Below are 20,996 nucleotides of genomic sequence, written 5' to 3' on the forward strand. Positions count from 1 at the left end.
TTTACCATAAAGATAGTTGGCAAGGCAGTCTTTTGAGAAAAAAGCATACTAGAGGTTTTGTCATTTTAGAAAAAAAACATTCTGGATAAAAAAACAGGCCATATTTAAAGTTAAAAGTAAGGAGAGCTACAGAACGGCGATGCAAACAAAAGTCTTCACCACAGGCTTGAATTTAACCACTTAAAATAAACATTCAACAGAGAAAGTAACTGGTGTTAATACTGAATGTGTTGGCCTCTCCCAATTACAGAGGAGTGTTTCTCACATGATCATTTAATACTGTATGTAGTAGTTCAGGTGGGGAGCTGCGTCAGCATCCGTAGGCTGCAAAGGAACAGGTAATAGGTTTATTCCATGCTGATAAAAAGAAGAAAGAGAACACGTTTCGGCCGTGGAGCCTTCTTCAGGTGTGAAGAAGGCCTGAAGAACACCTGAAGAAGGCTCCACGGCCGAAACGTTGTGTTTTCTTTCTTCTTTTTTTCAGCATGGAATATACCTATTACTTGATAATTTTAAATGTTTACTGTAACTGTAAAGCTTAAAGCTATTGGAGTGTTTGTGCTTATTACAAGAGCAAACTTCACCTGATTCTGACTAAATAAAAGGAAGGCGGACTTAGGGGTAGATGGAAAGCCAAGAAGACAGGCTTCTGTTATTTAGAAAAGCACTGCACATAAAAAATACAGGAGGAGCTGGAAGGAGATCTCCTGGGAAAGCTAAGGCTGCTGCTGGAAGAGGTGTTAGTGGGGCCAGTAGGGGGGCGCACACCCTACGATCTTTGTGGGTCCTAATGCCCCAGTGTAGTGACGGGGACGCTATACTGTAAACAGGCGCCGTCCTTCGGATGAGACGTAAAACCGAGATCCTGACTCTCTGTGGTCATTAAAAATCCCAGGGCGTTTCTCAAAAAGAGTAGGGGTGTTACTCCGGTGTCCTGGCCAGATTTCCCATTGGCCTTTACTAATCATGGCCTCCTATAATAATCCCCATCTCTAAACTAGCTTAATCGCTCTGCTCTCCTCCCCACTGAGAGCTGGTGTGTGGGGAGCGTTCTGGTGCATCATCCAGGTGGGGCTGCACACTGGGGGTGGTGGAGGGGATCCCCATGACCTGTAAAGCACTGTGAGTGGAGTGTCCAGAACGGCGCTGTGTCAGGAAGGAACGCCGATGAGTCAAGCGGAGTCTCGGGCCCTCGTACCTAGCGACCGGTCCTTGGTCTGGTTGGTGGAGCGCACCACTGGGAGGCTGGCCCTGGAGCGGCTGCCCCTGGTGAAGGCTGCCGGAGCCTCTCCCTCGGACATGACTTCCCCGGACTCCGCCGCGGCCCCGGAGGGGTGCTCTGCCTGCTCCCCGGCGGCGTGCTTCGGGCTCCTGCTCTGGAAGACAAGACCGGGAGCCACGCTGTAAACCTCCAGACACACGCGCCCACCCACGGATGCCATCTCTCAACCTGGCTGTCAGACACTCTTCCCCTCAGCAGAGAGGGACCCCATTCTCAATGGCCTGGGCTTGCTCCTTGATTCAGGAGGAGACACCCATTGAAATAATTTCAGTTTCAGCAGAAATAGAAAGTGACTCTGTAAAGCCAGTCTGTGATTTTTTTTAAAAAGTAACCCTTGGTCAGAATGAGCTGAACAATGAAGATTAATGTATTTGTTTCTTCAATGCTTTATTGTAGAGACTAGCTTGATCCTGACTTACATGTACAGTCAATGGACACTTGAATTAATGATACAGGAACTGCATTCAATCACTCCACAAAGGTGGCATTAGATCAATCCATTCAAACCTACTACACCACCAGTACTGGGGTTTATTAACCCTGCACGATGCGAGTTAGGAGGTGCACACTCCCCAGTTCTTTAGTTTTTGTAAAGAGCACAACATGCATGCTTGCACAACATGCTTGCAAAGACTAAACCACTCAAATAAAAAGCTAACATCCAGGTTAAACAGTGATTAGGTCTGCATTCCACACTCTCTCCAGACAGTACGCTGTGTCCTCTCCTAAACAGAGCAATCTGCACATAGGGGCTGGATGAAGGTTAAGCTGCAGAGCAGAAATCACTAACCAGAAGAGAAGTGTTTATGTCGTATACAAGATTAAAATAATTGAATAACGAAACTGAATCAGTAAATAAATATAAAAAACATGCGCGGTATGTACAGTCTTAATCCTAACATCTATGAAATTACTTTTATTTTCGATGTACTCATCACACTTTAGCACACGCATCTGATTAGACCACTTCTGAAGGAGAGGAAGACTCTGAACCAGATCGAACACAACCAGTCATCACTGCGCTCATGCTGGTGTTTAAAACCAGCGTCATGCACCAATTCAAACAGCACACAACGTTGGAAACCCACAGCCACGGCAAGCAGTCAAAGTTATTTTTTTCCTTTCTTGACAATTAAAAAAACATTTAATTTTAATGGGGATGCAGAGGACCAGCAGTACTTATTTAAACATCATTTCTGACATGTTTCTGACTGTATGTCATAAGATGAAGTAAAACTGTAAGACACTTCACAGTATGCAATCCTAAGTCATTATGGAAATTTTATTTAATATGTACAGCAAGGGAATGCCTAATTGCATGGCAACTAATCAAACTGAAACTTCTGTTAATTTGGTTTATTGATTCATTGGCAGTCATTGTCCTCTGAACTGCTTCCAAATCCCTCGAATGCTTTTCCTTAGTCCATGGTCTCATAAAATGTCAAAGCGAGTGACCATTAAATCCTGTAACATGAACCATCCTGCACTGTTTAAATTGTAGCCAAAAGGTCACTTAACAGAAAGTCATTTATGAGAGACACTAGATTCGGATATGCTCCGGCTAAAAAGCTCACTGTCTGCTAAAACAAATGGCTTCACAAACCCCTCCATGTCAGCCTGTTGCTGGCATGCACGGCTGTGAAGCTGCGAAGTGCACAGTGGGAAAGCAAACAGGTTAGTTGATATGCAAAGCGCAGAATAAAGAGCACACTCAACTCGGAAAGGATGCAGATAAGATAAATAGCATACTAACTCTCTGGGATGACTCGATTTTCAGCAAGTACCTTTGAATGTCAAGTTCAGAGTGAAGGGAGGCCAACATGCACTGTTTGGCCTAATGGACGGTGAAGGAAATAAAGGAAGGAAAAGATCAGCAAAAATACAAGATGGCAAATCTAAAACTTCAAAATCTAAAAGGCTGTGCCACACTGATGATTAAACAAAGGCTGATTTGGCTTCAAATATAGTAGAAATCAGATCATTTTTCTGTTCATGCTGCAACCCACATGTCTGGAAAAGTTATATGAATACTTCCTCCCTCCACATTCATTCAGTTTTTGTGAAACTCACCTGTACTCACCTGTACATAGCCAGCAGCCATATCACCCTGCAACTCACAACTGGCAACCCACTGAAGCTAAGCAGGTGTGAGCCTGGTCAGTACCTGGATGGGAGACCTCCTGGGAAAAACTAAGGTTGCTGCTGGAAGAGGTGTTAGTGGGGCCAGCGGGGGGCGCTCACCCTGCGGTCCATGTGGGTCCTAATGCCCCAGTATAGTGACGGGGACACTATACTGTAAACAGGCGCCGTCCTTCGGATGAGACGTAAAACCGAGGTCCTGACTCTCTGTGGTCATTAAAAATCCCAGGGCGCTTCTCGAAAAGAGTAGGGGTGTAACCCCGGTGTCCTGGCCAAATTTCCCATTGGCCCTTACCAATCATGGCCTCCTAATAATCCCCCTCTATGAATTGGCTACATCACTCTGCTCTCCTCCCCACTGAGAGCTGGTGTGTGGGGAGCGTTCTGGCGCACTATGGCTGCCGTCGCATCATCCAGGTGGATGCTGCACATTGGTGGGGGTGGAGGGGATCCCCATTACCTGTAAAGCGCTTTGAGTGGAGTGTCCAGAAAAAGCGCTATATAAGTGTAAGCAATTATTATTATTATTATTATTATTATTATTACTTTGAAGACAATAAGCAAACTGTTTCCTTAAGGCTATGCTTTCAGATTCTGTAGGAACCAGGTTTACAGAACATTCTTTTTACAGAGGACCTGTCTTTACCTTTACCTCTTTCACTTGGGAAAGCGCAAATACTCCTCTGGGGGTGGTGAGTATATTTTATAATGACTGTTGGACAAAACCCAACACCAAAACTGGTAAGAAGATCACAACTCAACCAGAAACCATATTACTTAAAAGACTGGAATTTTCAGCATATTAGTTCTACACTCACTGATGTGTATAAGGACAGAACATGATTGAGAGAAAAAAGTCCTTTGTTTATTGTCCTATCAATGATAAGACAGCAGCAAATTATCGATTTGAAGAAAATATTTAGCGAAGATTGTGAGGTTCATTCCAGAGATGAAGTCTGCTTTGGTTTTTCTCAGTCGGAAACATTTTTGTTTGATACTGGCAAGTTATGACACTAATGGTTGTCATCACAAAAAATATTTTTAACTTCTTTGGTTTTTATGTACATTATGAAGGTCTTTCTCTCCAGTCCCAGGTGTGTGTCTCTGAATTGTCTGCCACTCCTTTTCATACAGTCAGGCATCCTGTTCTTTCACATCCACATTATTTAAAGTTGGAACTGTACCTGCTCAACATTAGTGCCTTCCGCCGACATGAAACTCCCTTTACAGGATGACTTCTTGAACTGAAATACAATCCTTTCGAGTTTTCAACAAACTGCTGATTTCTTTTATATCTGTGAGTTCACTTTTAATCCCAGACATTGAATATTTAATTGAAAACTAGAACTAAAACATCTCGGTAACAAAAACGTCAATCAAATCAATACAATACCAATGTATTCTTGTATAGTGTTCATCATCACAAGTCATTCCCGAGCACTGAGATGAAAAATACAAGAAATTTGCTTTTATGATGCATGCATATTGTAAAAAAATAATACATCAGAAGAGGTGACTGTGCAGAAACAGGCCTAAGAACCCACTACCATGTCCTTCCTAATATCCCTTCAGTTGTTCTTCAGGTGCTATTAAGCAGTTGTGTTGCTTTTCCAGGCTACACATTAGCCTGCCTTTTCGTGTCAGATATGCACATTTAACAACCCAAAATGCGAGAGCATTTATTTCCTTTGTCACCCTCCTATAATTCATACCATTATGGGAGTCAAAGAATTTCTTCGGATGCAGCCATTTGAAACACACATTCAAGCCAAGACCGAGATAAATATTTTTCTTCCACAAGAAACACAGTTAATAAAAAACGAATTAAAACATTCAGTTATTGAAAGGAACTTTACACGTTTCCAGACTATTCGCTATCCAACAAATACTTTGGCTTTACTACACTACAGGTCTTAACAATATTGCTAGAAGCTATGAAAGACTTCGCATGTGTTATTTCTTCTGATTATTTGGGAAAATAACAAATTAAAGAGATAGACATCTTTATATAGATGTAGTTTGTCTCAGCACAAAACTAATGTATGGCGCTATGTAACACCAGGATATGTGACGCGTCCTGAATATTCGATGATTTTCAAGATGATTTTCAGATTATGTGGACAACCTTGATCCACACTTTGGGACAACTGCCTCATCCACAGAACAGGTGAACAGCTGAAAGTTTTAGGATCTCTCCAGGCAGGTAGTTACTCAAGGAGGCACTCAATTTCAATCCCGGACATTGAGAAAGGATTAAAAGTCTAGAGAGCCTCACAGTGCCAGCTAGCCCCTGTTCATTCACACAGAATCAATACCATAAATCAATATGCACCAACAAGGATACTGTAAGTAAAAAGACAAAAGCATAATAAGATGCCATCATGCTAACAGGCCAATGGTTTTATTTCCATGGCCAGTAACTTTATCTTACGACCTGTCAGCACTCAATATTGTTTTGCAAAACAGAAAGCACTCACCAGGTAACAGCTGGCAGTCAACTTTGTTTTCTGATGTGTGTGTCTTATCTGGACATCTACTACAAACAGAAACCTAAAGCTTGAAAAACAGCTGAACTGATGAATGACCAGTAAATTAATTTTTATGTGGCAGGCATGTCCAATCTTCACTTAAAGATGCAAATTTGGATATACCTGAAACACCTGGTGTTTTCAGCAGCAAATGCACAAGCGGTGGTTCACTTCAGAAGACTGATCTCCATCAGCATTCCTTGTCTATGTCCAGCTTGTATCATAACAAAGGGAACAACAAATCATAAATCTAAAAGAGTCCAAATTCAAGCCATCTGTATTGCAACATCCATCCACTGTCAAACCACTTTTTCCAATTCATGGTCATAGGGCCGGAGTCTGTCCTGGCAAGCAATGGGCGCAAGGCAGGGTACACCCTGGGAAGAACACCAGTCCATCGCTGGGCACAAGCAGACAAAAACAAACACACATGAGGGCTGATTTTCACAGAAGCTATACCAGGTATGTCTTTGGACCGTGGGAGGAAACCGGGGGCACCTGAAGGATAACTTCATAAAAACGGGGAGAATATACAGTACAAACCCTGTACAGATTACACCCTAGGAATTGAAGGCAAAACTCCAGCATTGCAAAACAGCAATGCGAGGCCAGCATAGACAAACAGTGATAGTCAGGCTGAACACATGGGTTAGACCACGAGCCGGCTGAGGCATGCAAAGCACAGCAGGTAACCCGATGAGCCCTGGAGGAAAGGTGCCGCCCAGAAAATCCGTTCCCAGCATTACAAAATGATCAAGTCAGCCTGTGGTTTTTATATGACATCCCAGCAACATGAAGTACAACGAGGTCAGCTGCAGGAACAGCAAAAACACCTTCAGGAAGTACAACAAGCCAGCATTCACTTTCTAGAATTATGTCTTTTTTTAAGGCAAAAAAACTTTCTGCAATTCTCAGCAAACGGAAAAGAGTCTTGCACTGACTTAAGATCATCCAGCTCAAGCTGATGCAAACACTAAAATCTCCATGTACAACCTCTGAATGATATTAACTGAGTGAGTAAGTATTAACTGAGTGATACTTACTACCCATAGTCCTTGAATAATGTCATTTGGTTTAAGGCCCTTTCTCTGACTGTAATGATTAAACCCAAACTCTCACTGAAGGGAAATTCTTATTTTAATTACAGTGCTTTATTTCAATAGGAAACAAATTAGAGCTCTGATTGTTGAGGATGCTGCTAGTACAAACAGCTCTGTGAATGACTGAGAGCACACAACTGGTCTAGTTTCACTTTATCCTTATGTCTGTTCAGTGAAGTGTTGCACAAGATCTTCTTATTTCTGCCTTTTAACAATATGCTGTAATTGTCACAAAGTGACTTGCAGGACAGAATCCACAATGATGAAAATGAAATATCCAATTCAGCTTGGGTGTGCACAAAGGAAGAAATCAACAACATTCCCCAGGCTGAGTAAAGATATTGTGAAGTAGGGGGCTGCATCAGTATGCGTAGGCTGCAAAGGAACAAGTAAAGGTTTATTCCAGGCTGAAAAGAAAAGAGACAGATCATTTTGGCTGTGAAGCTTCTTCAGGTGTGTCTCTTTTCTTATCAGCACGGAACAAACCTTTACTTGTTTCTTTGAAGATTGTGAGAGGACCAGGGGAAGGTTCATTTATAACTGGTATTTCCGGAACAAAACACTTAATATACTCGATATAGACCTGAGCAAGATGGCCGCCAAGGTGAACCAGCTGACCCGCTGTTGGAAAAGGCCTATGCAGCGAAACAAGGAGACACAGCTGAGCTACATCAGGAAACAGAATATAAATGCCCCAGAAGTGGCGAGCCAGTGCAGAAGCCAATAAGGTGAATGCGTTTTGGAGGAAGAAGAGGATTAGGATTGTGTTTGAAAGGATTAAGGAACAAGGACTACGGACTACGGTTTATGGATTGGTGTGGACATATGGACTTTGGAATTTGGATTGTTTAAGGTTACTGGAGACGGATAACGGATCGGAATTGGAAAACATACGGACAAAGAAAAGAAGAAGATCAGTGTGGTGTGAGTAACATCCCTTTTATACCTGCTTTTCCCCCCGGCGACACCACAAGATAATGTCTATGCTTAATAATAATATCATATTAGAGGCAGAGGTGATACTAGATAATCAAAGAGTACTTCAGAACAAGCAAATCTCAAGGGCTGGATGGTATTCTACAGTTGTTCTTAATGACCAGATGTTACTCAGAGACTGCTAAAACTCTTCCAGCAGTCTGTCAAGACAGGTGTAATAATACTCAATGACTGGAAGATTGCTAAAGTATTGCACATCCATAATAAAGGGTGACAAAACATAGGTGAGCCTGAAATAAGTTATGCGGTAATATTGTTGGAAGTCGAAAACTTGGCTACATTCAAGACATTACAGAACAAATTCCTCATGTCAGTTAGATACTGGCAACCAAATGAGCCAGGGACCAAACGGCTGCCTCTTGACAGTAACTCCTCTCCTGTTCTGGAATAACGACACAGAAGTCCCCCACTCCACGGAATTAATGGTCCTGGATAATGGATAATTGGATAATGGTCTCTAGTACTTCCACTCTTCTTATAAAATGCCACCCAAGAAGAACTATACTGTCCAGTTACACAACGTCCCCTCCCCCAAAATGGAAGTCAAGGTCAGCGTTCTCCTGCAATGGATGGACCCTTTAATAGTTGGAGTTATCTTGTAAAGTATACACAGTACAGGCCTAGTTAGGGACTTTAATTAAAGAGAACCCCTGGGACATCCTGTCAAAATCTTCAGATTTGTAATACGTCTTACTCAGTACACACACCAGAGGCAATGTCTCATGTTGTGGCACACGTAGGGTGTAGATTTCTCTTTCTTGGTCTTCTCTAATGTGTCTTCTATCCTGGATAAAAATTTGAGAGTGAACAAATACATTCTGCATACATTTTTATGAAGTCCGGACCTGGAATGATTTTCTCTGCCTTCCAGGAAATGTGAAATTAATGACAGAAAATAATGAAAAAAGCATAAATTATTCATTTGTTTTTCTATTGCGGTGACTTTAGGCAGTGCTAGAGTGCCGACTTATGATGGTTATGGTGACAAAACGTGTTTTTGCACATTTCTGAAAACCTCTGGTGTGTATTTATGGTTTTGTAAAGATTACTGATGGACAAGAGGCTATGTGATCTTTACTTTATTGATAGAAAAAAATACAGACAATACAAAGAACAGCTAAGAACCTCCCTAGGTCTCTAAATGGCCAGAGTTTGCCAAATGACAGCTATATCTACCTATGAGATCATCTTTTCCATAGCCCAGTTCTTTCAAGGTTTCTAGAAATGGCACACTGAATTTTGCTGGAAAAGCATTCTTAAACATTCCATGTTAGGTTGGGTATAAGTAGCTATTTAGGGACTTCAGATGATATCAATTAAACTGAACAAGTTAATAGATACCACTGCCTGATCTCTTATCCACTGGTATTCATGCTTCCTAGCTCAGACCTCTTCCCCAGGTTCAGACACACTGCAACTGTGACTAAACCAGCCAGCTAAATACACTTACATTACAATTTTGTAATAATTGGCAGGTGGACAGATTTATAACTAAAAGACTTCTTGTCTGTAAATTGTTTAGTATTTATATCTCATATTTCAGCTTGCCAATGCACATTCTATTAGCTAATAATGATAGAAAGAAATCCACATGCACACAACGATTAATAGTTCTCTCATAGATGCAACCCCCCATCACTCTGATCTGTATGTGAATGCACAGAGCAAGGAACCTGTACAGTTTGCTAACAAACACTTCAATAACCTTCTAATCCGCTTTGAGGGGAATAGCTTTCAGGCTCTGCAACAGGTAGAAATGCTCCCTGATTTGCTAAAGCAATCAGTTCAACCAGCAAGCCAGCCACTATGTGTGCATTTAAAGGTGATATAATTTTCCTTTAAAACTGTCCTTCTCACAATGAATTTGTTCTTTGACTGAAGCTAAAAACAAGGCATAAAAAAGTATGTAAATTGTTTAATTATTGCTCATTTTGCATTTTATCAGTAATGCATAATTTGTCCTGAACCAGCTTACCATGTAAAAACCATTTTAGAACACCCATCAGAATCAACCGTTCAATCATGTATTCATACAAACGTAACGTCTACACTGCTAAAAAACGTCTAAAAGCTCTTTAACAAGAGTATTCTGGAGCTTTGCATGTTCTTCTGAAAAGAGTACAGCTGAACCACGAAGAAATTCAAAAAGATATGTGTCTTAGATGGAAGGTTTCAGACAATTAATTGTGAGAATGTAATTATTTTAATTCACATATTGGATTTCATGAGTAAAATAAATTAAGGTAACCCCATCTTCGTTAACATACATTAAAACTGTTTTGTTTACAGATGGAAAAGACAAAGATTTATTACATGATTATACTAAATATATTATTCTAAAATAATGATTTATAATTACCTGGGCAACATAAGTGGGAAAAATGTGATTAAAAGTACTATAAAGTATTACTAACCATGATGCTGTTACACATGGCTCCTATAAACAACACTGGTCTCTTATAACCCCCAATTTTAATGTACACACAGGCAACGAAAATAACTGCTATGTTGGGTCATCAGGACGCTTTTCTCTATGTGTTCAGATATTAAACAGCCATATAACACATCTCCGATCTCCACAGTAAAGCATACCACTCTGGATTTATGTGCAGGTGTTATAATACATACTGTTCTGTTAGAAGCCCACCCAGCGATGTGTGGGATAAACTCAGCCCATCTTTCACAACTCCGTTCAGCACTGAACCTGCTCCAAAACCGTTCTGTTACTAATAATAGTAAAAAGAAAAAGAAAGTATAAAGAACAATCCTATTTCTTCACACTTATCGAATTAAATCAATATTTACCTCCGTATCAGATGAATGGCTCAACGTCTCCAGCTGCGATTTCTGTGCTGGACTGGAAAACTTACTGATGCTGAACACAGAAATGTTTTCCTGTGCTATGTTTCCATTTTTTTTTAACAGGAGACAACGGATGACACATGACGACAGAATAATTAGACGTCAGGCTTCCAGCCAGGAAAAGAAGTCTCAGTTCACATGCTTTTTCCTCTGCAGTCCCTTTGCAGTCTGTAGAAAACGTACACGAATCCTCGCGAAAACCGTACAATACAGCTCCGAATTCAGCTGTCGAGACTGTGGCCTGGAACACTTTGGGAAATTTAGGAGAGGCTCTGTTCACCCAGGGCACGTTCTGAAGGTGACTTACTTGTCAAATCTGAAGGCCGACCCGCTCATTAGAAACTTCAATAACGTAATGGAAATAGTTCTCCTTTCCCTCTGTTTCATTTCCTTCGGTTTCCGCTCTTTAACAGCGGCTCTGTCAGGTCAGTGCTGGGGCCGGAGACTGTAAGATGACACCGATTTAGTCAATAACAGTAACAGATAAACTCCTTGCCTGGCAGCCCTTTGGATTAGCTGCCTGTTGAATCAGCGCCAGCAAGTTAACTGGCTACTTCATTAATCCCCAAACTGGGGCAGCAAGTAAAAGGAAAACTACCTGCTCGTGATTATATGTCCGTTCCTCATACATTTCTTTGAAACTTTGAAATTTTACAGATTTGACCATATTTACGAATCATAAAAATAAACGTGTCCTGTTCTATGAGTGTTTTTAGAAGTATATTGGTTTCAGACGCTGATTAAACATTTTTGGTGCAATTTTGATCAATTAATCTTTCACGACTGACCGTAACGCACTCAATCACCATCGTCAGTCACTCGAGCACAGGTGCCGAGGTGATTTAACCAGGTGAATGTCAAGTCTTGTAAGGTCCAGAAAAGGAATCAACACGCCTACCCAACGCCTCTGAGTCATCGGCATGTTGGAGTGGCTGGACAGTCGCCTCCAGTGGACCAGTCAGTGAGTGGAACTGAGTCCTCTTTAGTAAGGAAACCAGGTGGAGCGGACCTCCCTGATGGAAGTAACAAGTGTGGTGAAGATGTGCAGAACGTCACCTTAACTGTTGTACGGAACAGATCCATAGATGCGATGGCCTAGAGTGTCCAGTCGCTTTAGAGGTCCACCAGCTGTGACTGAGGGCAACCTGACTGCACAGCGCTACTCTGATCAAAGCATTGATCCGGTCCTGGGGCCCCACTCTCCGCCCTGCCTGTGAGCTCCTCCTGATGCGACATCATGCCCATTCCAGCAGGACAGCACACGTCCCACTGCTGCTTGAGTAACAAAGAATTTCTTGTGAAATGAGAGTCACAGTTGTGCCAAGGATGCCCTACTCACACCCTACTCACACGTCCTCCTATGACAACAGCTTTCTTGCAAGGCCCTGTTCGAGTGATGGACACCCGTGGGACAAGCTGGGGAGAAGGACGGCGTTGACAGCTCGGAGACCAGGGAACTGTGCTCGTCCAGACTCAACAAGAGGAACAAGGCACAAACCGACAAAACCACTTGTGCTACCCGGTGATGTTCGGCTTGGATCGATTAAGGGTTTGGCAACACACGCTACAAGTGACTTTGATAGAAAACACCCTGCTGATGACATGACAGTTCTTAAACAGCACAATAAATGATCTTCTAATAATAATAATGTTTATAAAGCACCTTTCCAAAACCCACAGATACTGTACATAGTGATAAAGAAAAACAAGGGAAATAAAAAGTCCCCCAAAATCCAATTGCATACAGGTTTATGTAACTAAAATGTAAAATGTGCCTTTTGTAAGGTCTGAGGAAGGGCTTTCCATAACAAAAGAGCAGCGACTGAAGACGTACAGTTACCAACAGGCCGAGAATTAATCCTGTATAGTACTAGCAAAGGACCAGCCTCACCTGACCAGAGCCTACAGGAGAGTGCGTAAACATGGAGGAGTTCAGAGATGTGTGATGGCACCAGATTATTTAGATATTTATATCTTACATCATATCTTTCAATATCAAAACTTTCCAAATGTGTTGCCTATTTGATGCTTGGCATAGTTTTTTTTACTCCCATAAATATTTTGTGCCCTGTATTGTTGGAGTGATTCCATATTAAAATCAAAATATATCCTGATATTGTGAGCAATCCATATTATCTGTCTTCACTTTGCATTGTTGTTGGGGAACAAGAAAATCTGACTTTGTTATCTTCAAAAAACACTAAACATTATGTAACTTTCAACCCAAATAACAAAAATGCATACAATAAATCAACACTTCGGCAGCACCATAAGATGAGTTCATGAAAAAAGCTAAATTTTCAACCTCTCTCGTTTGGCATGTGGACTTCATAAATGATGAAAAGCATGAGCTAAGAACAAAGAGTGGGAAAGGGTAAATTCAGCATTCACTGACAAACCAGGTTTTCTGTAATTGCCTGTGAGGCTTCATCTACTTGGCAGCTTGTTTTATTTGTCACAACTAGTAGCAAGTTTAATCTTGTTCCCACAAGTGAAAGCTGAGACCTTCTCACTATGAAACCGGTGTTCTGGTGGAGCAAAACAAGTAGCAGTGCACGTTTAACAGAAGCTGTTGACCTGCGTAACTTAACTTCTATGTTAACTTTTCTTCAATATAAAGGAGCAGTTGAAACTCTAAATAAAATCATCTCTCCCCCCCCCCCCCCCCCCCCAAGACACCAAAACAAAAACCAGTTTCTCCATAACTTGAAACACAGAGCTAATAATGAAAGTGTGAGCAAATGACAGCTCGTCTTGTCCAGTTAGGCTGAAAGAGAAAATAAGGGCACAATCAGCAGCTAGCTGGGCTGGAATAACAGCTGCTGTGCACACTGGAGACTTTCCAGAAACATTCCAGGATTGCTACCCATAGTATTTAAACTGGCTGCGTTGGAATACGGCCTCTCTTTCGGAGGGGACAAGTGGACACAGTCTGGAATGTGATAGGAGGTGTTTACACATGTGTAGCAGTCCAACACATGTCCTCTTGTCCACACACTGCGGAATGTTTGTGCTAGTGTCTAATGGCTTAACACAGATGAGGTTTTATTTAAGGAATAAACTAGTAAACTAGAATCCCCAAAGGAAGATCCTGAAATCGTGCGAAGGGGTGTTCTTGTTCAAACTGACCTGATACAATACGGTGATACAATATTCTACAGCACCCTCACCACACATCTTCTCCAGGTAGAATTTTAAAACTGTAGCACCTAGTGGACGTCAAACAATGTTTTTGTGAAAAAAGCTCCCAAAGTTCACAAGGAAACAGAAAAGAAACCCTTGCCTGCCACAGGGAAGCTCTGCAAGCACAAAGTGAATTCATTTACAGTTCCCATCAAAAGCAGTCCCCTAGAATATTCAGAATTTTGTTTTAACTTTGACTTTATAGAGTGTTTTGTGCTGCGAACAGCAACAATGGCATAAAATCGGGATACATTATGATTCCATATTGTAACAATGTATATTCAATTGTAACAATGAAATGTGAAAGTTTAAGGGGCGTGAATACTTTCGATAACCACTGTATACCTTCAACCCTGTACTCTTTTGAATTCTATAATTCTAAGTCGGAGTATCTATATCTATTTGGTTAAAACTTCTGAGCAGTTCTCTCAAAATGTTTAGATTTTTTTTAATTTCTGCATACAAAGCAAAACAATGCAGCTTACAACCTAATACATCTGGTATACAGCATACTAAATGACAACATATTTTAAAAACAGAAAACTAATATGACTGGCTTATATAGTCAGAGAACAGCATGTGGATCAAAACGTATTCCAAATGTCCATTTTGTGACAAATACTGACTTTTTAGGTAGAAATACACATCGCAATAAATTTCTACATCAGTGTACAGCATTATAAGAACAAAGGTAAGACATATCGAAATGGAATGGCAGTGATTCAGTCTGTGAAGTAACACCTTCCAGCTCCCTATTATTACATTATTTTATCTTTGCCTCTGCCCTTGTGCTATTTTAAAATAGTACAATAAAACAAATTTATTTTCCAGACCAGATGTCCACAGATGGTGCACAGAAACCACAATGATATTTTGACCACCACTTGTGGCAAAATCAACTTTAGCATCAGTTCAGATCCTGTCTTCAAAAATGAAGAAAACCAAATAAGTTCAGATAAAGAGTTTAACAGTTATTCAAATGTTGGCAAATTACTGTCAGACAGATCCAATGCTAACCCAAAAACAACTCTGGCAATCCTACAGAATACTTGAATGTAGGGGCCATGACTGGTATTAAGTGATTTTTAACGTTCTCCTACCATCTCCTGGGAAAAGTCAGATGCATTTTTTCTGCTTCTGTGTTTTAATATTTGACATTTCCCATGAAAATAAAAAAAAATCCCCTGTATATGCCACTGTGAGTTTTCCTCAACAACAAAAGGGTGATTCATGCCCTAAGCAGAAGGCCAATTCTTTGAAAAAGGGCTTGAATTTATAAGTGAAATCTCAGAGAAAAAAGTGAAAAAAGGCAACCAGTCTTGATTTAATTTATTTCATTCAATTTAAACTTATTATGTGAACATGGGTGAATCTTATGAGGAGTTTCCAAGTGCTTCTATTCTGTAGCTTTTTTGTGGGCTCCTGTCTGCCGAAATTAAATACACGCACGTTCTCCGTTAGTTTCCACATGGCCACTATCTCTCCTGACCCTGGTTTAACCTGCACAAGAACAAATGTTTTCAAACCAACCTGAAATCTGAAACACCCAGTCCTTAGCCAGAAAACTTTCCGTACAGATCTTCAATAACTGTCTGCAAAACACTGTGCTGCACAAGGTTTCCAGCTCTGTGTGATTAAGCCTCTCTTCTAAATCAGTAGTGTAATGACAAGGGATTTAAACTGACTTTTTTAAACGAAACAATTTAAAACCATCGCCGCTGTTACTTAAATGATACAAAATTACTGTCTGAATCGTTATGCTGTCTAGATCTTTGCAATCCTCAAGCAATCTTGAAAATGAAAAATGCACATGTAGTTTTCATTAACCGTGTCTTCTTATATTTCTAGAAAACGTGACAGTGTTCACCATGGGAGAAAGGCACAACAAGCACGTTCCAGATCACAACATGTAAAAGCCGTTTGGAACCACACAAAAAATGACTTCTGAAAGAAACAGCTGCTCACAAAAAACTTTCAATACAGCCATTCTATGAATTGTGCCACTACCGTGTTTTGTTAACAGGCCTGGATGTTAAAGTTCTTAGTAATTTTGAAAGGTGCAACAAGAATTGAAGTAAATGCACAGGAGAGAATACTGATCAAACTTTTTAGTGTCCACGACCCGTTGCTGCAACAGGAAACCCATTCACAGTATTGAGGGACGTGTTGAGGGACATTAATTTATATCCCTTCACTCACAGAACATTTTTCAAATGCGTAGAATGTGAAAAAGATGTCATCATAATTGTAATTACTGTATATTAATATTGTATTTTAACTGCCGTTAGTATTTCAAAGTGATTGAAAAAAAACCTCTGGAAATTTCAACACTTTGCCAAGTCATTTTACAGTCTTTCTACAGCTTCATTTATATGGAACTGCTGGTTACTGTAAAACTGCTATTTATGTTATGTTATTTATGACATTATAAGAACAACATAGAACTAATTTAGAGAACAAAAGTTCTCTCTTGCAAGCCAAGTCAGTACTTATTATAGATGAGCCAAAACATGTTACAAAGCACACATGACACTTCCAAGATTTGGAAAGAAGATGCTTCTGTCAAACTTCAATACTGGCTGTGCTACTGACATGTAGGAACATGTATATATTTGCTTAATTTACATATGTTATAAGTTCACAGAACAGTTCCATTTGCGTTGAAATATACTAATGGAAAAAAGAAACGCAACACCTCCTCCTCCACACTCTGGCCCTCCCATCTGGGTGGAACAGGCTGAAGAGGGACTCATCCGTGAGGAGGACCTGATGCCACTGCTGACGAGTCCATCGCAGCCTCTGTCTGGCCCAAGCCAGCTGGGTGTGAGGTCTAGGAGGTGTGAGCAGAGGGCCTCTGACAGGTCGCCTTGCTCTAAGGCCAACAGCACGGAGCCTCACTGTCCAGTCACTGATGCGGGCATTGTGTCTGCTGGCAGGTTCAGCTGCAGTACGGGTGGCAGATCTGATGTGTCGGTCCTGCTCTGCTGTGGTCACTCAAGGGCAACCGGATCTTGGACGGTCATCTGTCCTGCCGGTCTGCTGAAACCTTCTCTGCAGTCGGGACACAGTGGAGCAGCTCACTCCATAGTGTCTGGCAACGCTGGCACATGACAGGCCTGCTTGCAGCATGCCAATGGCCCTCTCCCTTGCTTCTGGTGACATCCAAGGCATTATGGACTGCACAGAAAGCTGACTAATTGTGGCCTTCTTGCAGTGACCTAAACCTTAATTAAGGCCTTTCTAAAGGTGACCTGATCACACACTGTTCCACCTGGACCTTGTTGGCTAAAAGTGCACCTAACGAACTTTCATGTGATTCGCAGCCTTGCTTGACCTAGATGAGTGCTAGACTCCAGGGGTGGATGACGTGGGTTAAATTCTGTATGCAAAGCACTCCTTCCGGGGTGAGAAGCGCTCTATAAAAGCAAAGAAGCATTGTTGTTTTAAAGAAACATCTTCCCCCAGTTTCAGAACGTTTTGACATTTCCTTTGGACTAGGATCAAAACGAGATGGACACCTTTTGGAAAGGCTGAACATACGACCAGCAAAACAGGCCGCAAGTTTACAAGACTAGACAACGGTATGGCTAATCATATTTTTTTATTAAAAAAAACGATTGTGTATGAAAACCCAAATTGGACCTGTTGAGATGCAACGGGCATGTCTGCCTGCCTTGGTCTCGAAGAATACTGATCCGTTCCTGGTCAGTAGCCTGATCTATTGATCCATTTTAATAAAGCCACTTTCCCTGGAAAGGATCAGTGTCACCCCAAGTCTATCCTGAGAGAGTGGGGTTCAAGGCAGGACAGGACGCCACTCTGTCACAGGGTGCTTTTAAGACTATAGGGTTTAATGAGAAAACGGTCTCTGCACCTGTGGAAACGAATGAGAGACATAACAGTGGACAAGCGGCCAGGGGCTGCTCAGGACTGCCCGACTGTGAGTCATTATGCTCGTACTTCCTTGCGATCCTTTGATGTCAAACCTGTAAGGTCTGGCCCAAGATGCGCTCCAGATGTGGGGTTGGGATGGTTTGGCCTTTAAAAACCACATTCATAGAGCTAAGGCTAAATCCCCTGTAGGATTTCAACTAAAGGAGATTGAATTCAAATTCAGAAATGCCATTATTGAATGGCATACTGCAAATTTTTCCAGAAGATAGCTACTAATGTCTCTGTACTGCCTCTTCTTCAAACCCTCGCGACGAAACCTCCAACGGCCAGTCCTTTCACTACTATCTGTCAACAAACAACACAGCCCCCTAAAGCGTCAGGCTTTGTCACGCCTTCACACAACCTTTCATCCAGCACATCTCGGCGCTCACTCAAGGAAACACAACCAAACGGGCTGGCGGCTGGTCAGGTTTTCCTTCATTTTTTTTAATGCAAGCAGAGGTTCATTAACAAAAGAAAATTCTCCTTATTCAACAAAATCAGTTCCTCTGCTATTGGTCTGATGTTTTTAGATTACGGTCACACACAGCGATGTTTTTGTAAAATAAGCAGAGCATGAAGGTTTGTTATATTGTGATTGGATACGCTAAAACACTTAATTGTAACACCCACAACACTCAAGGCTTTGTAACTTTTTTTAAAACCACACTTCAACAGCAAATATCAAACTACGGTAATACATAATAAAACCTGATGAGTTTTATTCACTTTCCTTAAGTGTCCACAGAGACATCACATGGAAGTATATACATATTTCATAATATTGAAATTGCTACAGTTGCTGCAGAACACGCAATGGATCTAATGAGCAATGGCATAGAATCACAAACTTCATCATTATATGACAAGGATAATTGCAAGGCAATAGTATAATCACTCATCAATAAGTAAATTAGCACAATAATGTGCAATACAGTGGAAGGAGAGATTTATAATCCTGTAAGTTTTCTAAAGTTTACGACTCAGAAGGTACACTTACACACCATTTATAAGATTGTCTGGAAAATATCCAACTTCTATAAAATATCTAAGGAAATACTGTCTCTTTTTGTGGCTTTATGAAATAATTCTTATTTTCTTACATCAATTTTTGAAAATAAAATGGTCACATTTATTTTTTAAGCTTTAAAACGCTAAATAACTGAATAACTGAACTACGGCATACATACCTGGACCAAGCACAGCGACAATTAGAATTTAACAGTTTTCTTATAAGATTTTAATATAACAAACTTCACAGAATTTAGCTCTGTGATACAAAATGCCTCAGCCAGACAGCATAAAAATATTTTTAGACAGTTACAGCCATTTCAGCTCACATCCAAGTTACAACTAACCGTGCTAAAAGAAAACAGAAACTAACAAGTATTAGCAAACACAAGGCATCTACAACTCCAAAATGCTGGAGAGAGAAGTCCAGATATCTGGAAGCACAAGGCACTTTCACTTTTCTGCCACTGCCAATAACAGAATAATGACATTTAAATTTGTATTCAAACTCAAATCTTTATCTCTCTAGCACCACGTTTTAGGAGACTTGTTATCTCAGTTTGGCAAAGCTGGTGAATCAGGCTCCCAATAAATCAAAGCTGTGCAAAATTTCTTGGGATTCCTATTGAGAACACAGTCCAACAGCTCTGTTTTTCAGAACACATCTATAAAGCACGATAGTGTCAGCAAATAGTTGAGAAAAAAAAGATTTTTAATACTGATTGTGTAACATTGGAGGAAAAAAGGTACTCGCGTGGCACAGACACACTGCTTTAAAAACCTGGCATGTTCTACAGTGTCAATCATTCTGACACAATAAAGGATAATAAACACTTCACTGACAGCACAGCATGACACCGTTTTAATTTAGCGGCTGAACGTTACATTAATATTTATACTCTTGTATTTACTGACTTGACCTCCATGCTGCATACTATATATATATAGTTGTTACGGGGGGCAGAGATCATTTCTTTTCACTTTTGTTGTATTTATCAATAATTAAACTGTAGTAATGGTCATCTATGGCTTTATTATTGCTTTATTATTACTATAAATGGATATCGATGACCGTGACGTTGCTCTACAGAGATTTGTTCAATTCATTAACTAGGACTGACATTTTCAGATAATTATATTGATTATTAATGATCACAATCATGAAAAGCTTGGATTAAAAATGTTGCCAAGCTGTGAAAGGCACAATGGCACCAAAGTAGATATATATATTATATCTAGGTATCATTATAAGACATAATGGTACCTAGTTAGATATAATTTAAAGCTAAGGTTATAAATCCATTTTAGTATTTCCATAATAGTTGTACTCTGGGTGTGAAGAAAACTCAATGTCTTCACACAGCAGACACAGACAAGCCATTGGGTGCCAATATTGAGATAATACAGCTCTGGTATGTGTCAAGCAAATATGGAAATATGAAAACACTGCTCTGTGGACTGGTGCGACTGCACGACCTAATGCACAGGTAAATTCCAGTGTGGAAAAGGAACAGTTTTGCTATTCATATCCATCCATCCATTCCCAACTGCTTTATCCAATACAGGATCGCAGGGGAGCCGAAGCCTGTCCCGTCAAAACACGGGTACGAGGTGGGGGACACCCTGGATGGGGGACGCCAGTCCATCACAGTCCGCCGTCTACAGTAGCGCTCGATTCAGTTTGGCAGCTCTAAAGCTCAGAAACGCCAATCCCAGTACAAGTTCATAACACGAAAAAGGACAATTTATATAAAAGGATATCGGTTTCTGAATTTCTAAGCAAAATTATGTGCATTTTTGGGGAGGTGGATGTCTCTAGAAATGAAATATTTTAGAGACACTGTCTAGATTTATTTTGTAGTGCACACACTACTATGCTTAACATACCTCTTGTAAATATAGAAACAGTGTTTGATTTTTGAAGGAACAAAAAATATAACTAGAAAAGGCAGAAGAAGGCTT

At 40.7% G+C, this 20,996-nt stretch overlaps 1 protein-coding gene across 23 annotated transcripts in view; it reads right to left on the bottom strand.

Annotated features, from left to right (window-relative positions):
• si:ch211-285f17.1 (sickle tail protein homolog) overlaps window positions 1-20,996 on the bottom strand; it is a 287,428-nt gene that overhangs the window by 68,589 nt on the left and 197,843 nt on the right. For 11 of the 23 annotated variants that reach the window (XM_015353441.2, XM_015353438.2, XM_015353440.2 and 8 more), the window contains 2 exons: window positions 3,036-3,116; window positions 1,199-1,376 (listed from right to left, as the gene is read on the bottom strand). In XM_015353441.2, coding sequence (XP_015208927.2) covers window positions 1,199-1,376; window positions 3,036-3,116 — 259 coding nt within the window. The other 12 variants (XM_015353437.2, XM_069191586.1, XM_015353452.2 and 9 more) reach the window with 7 other exon arrangements.

The sequence above is a fragment of the Lepisosteus oculatus genome, chromosome 6, assembly GCF_040954835.1.
Source record: "Lepisosteus oculatus isolate fLepOcu1 chromosome 6, fLepOcu1.hap2, whole genome shotgun sequence".
Classification (NCBI taxonomy): Eukaryota; Metazoa; Chordata; class Actinopteri; order Semionotiformes; family Lepisosteidae; genus Lepisosteus; species Lepisosteus oculatus.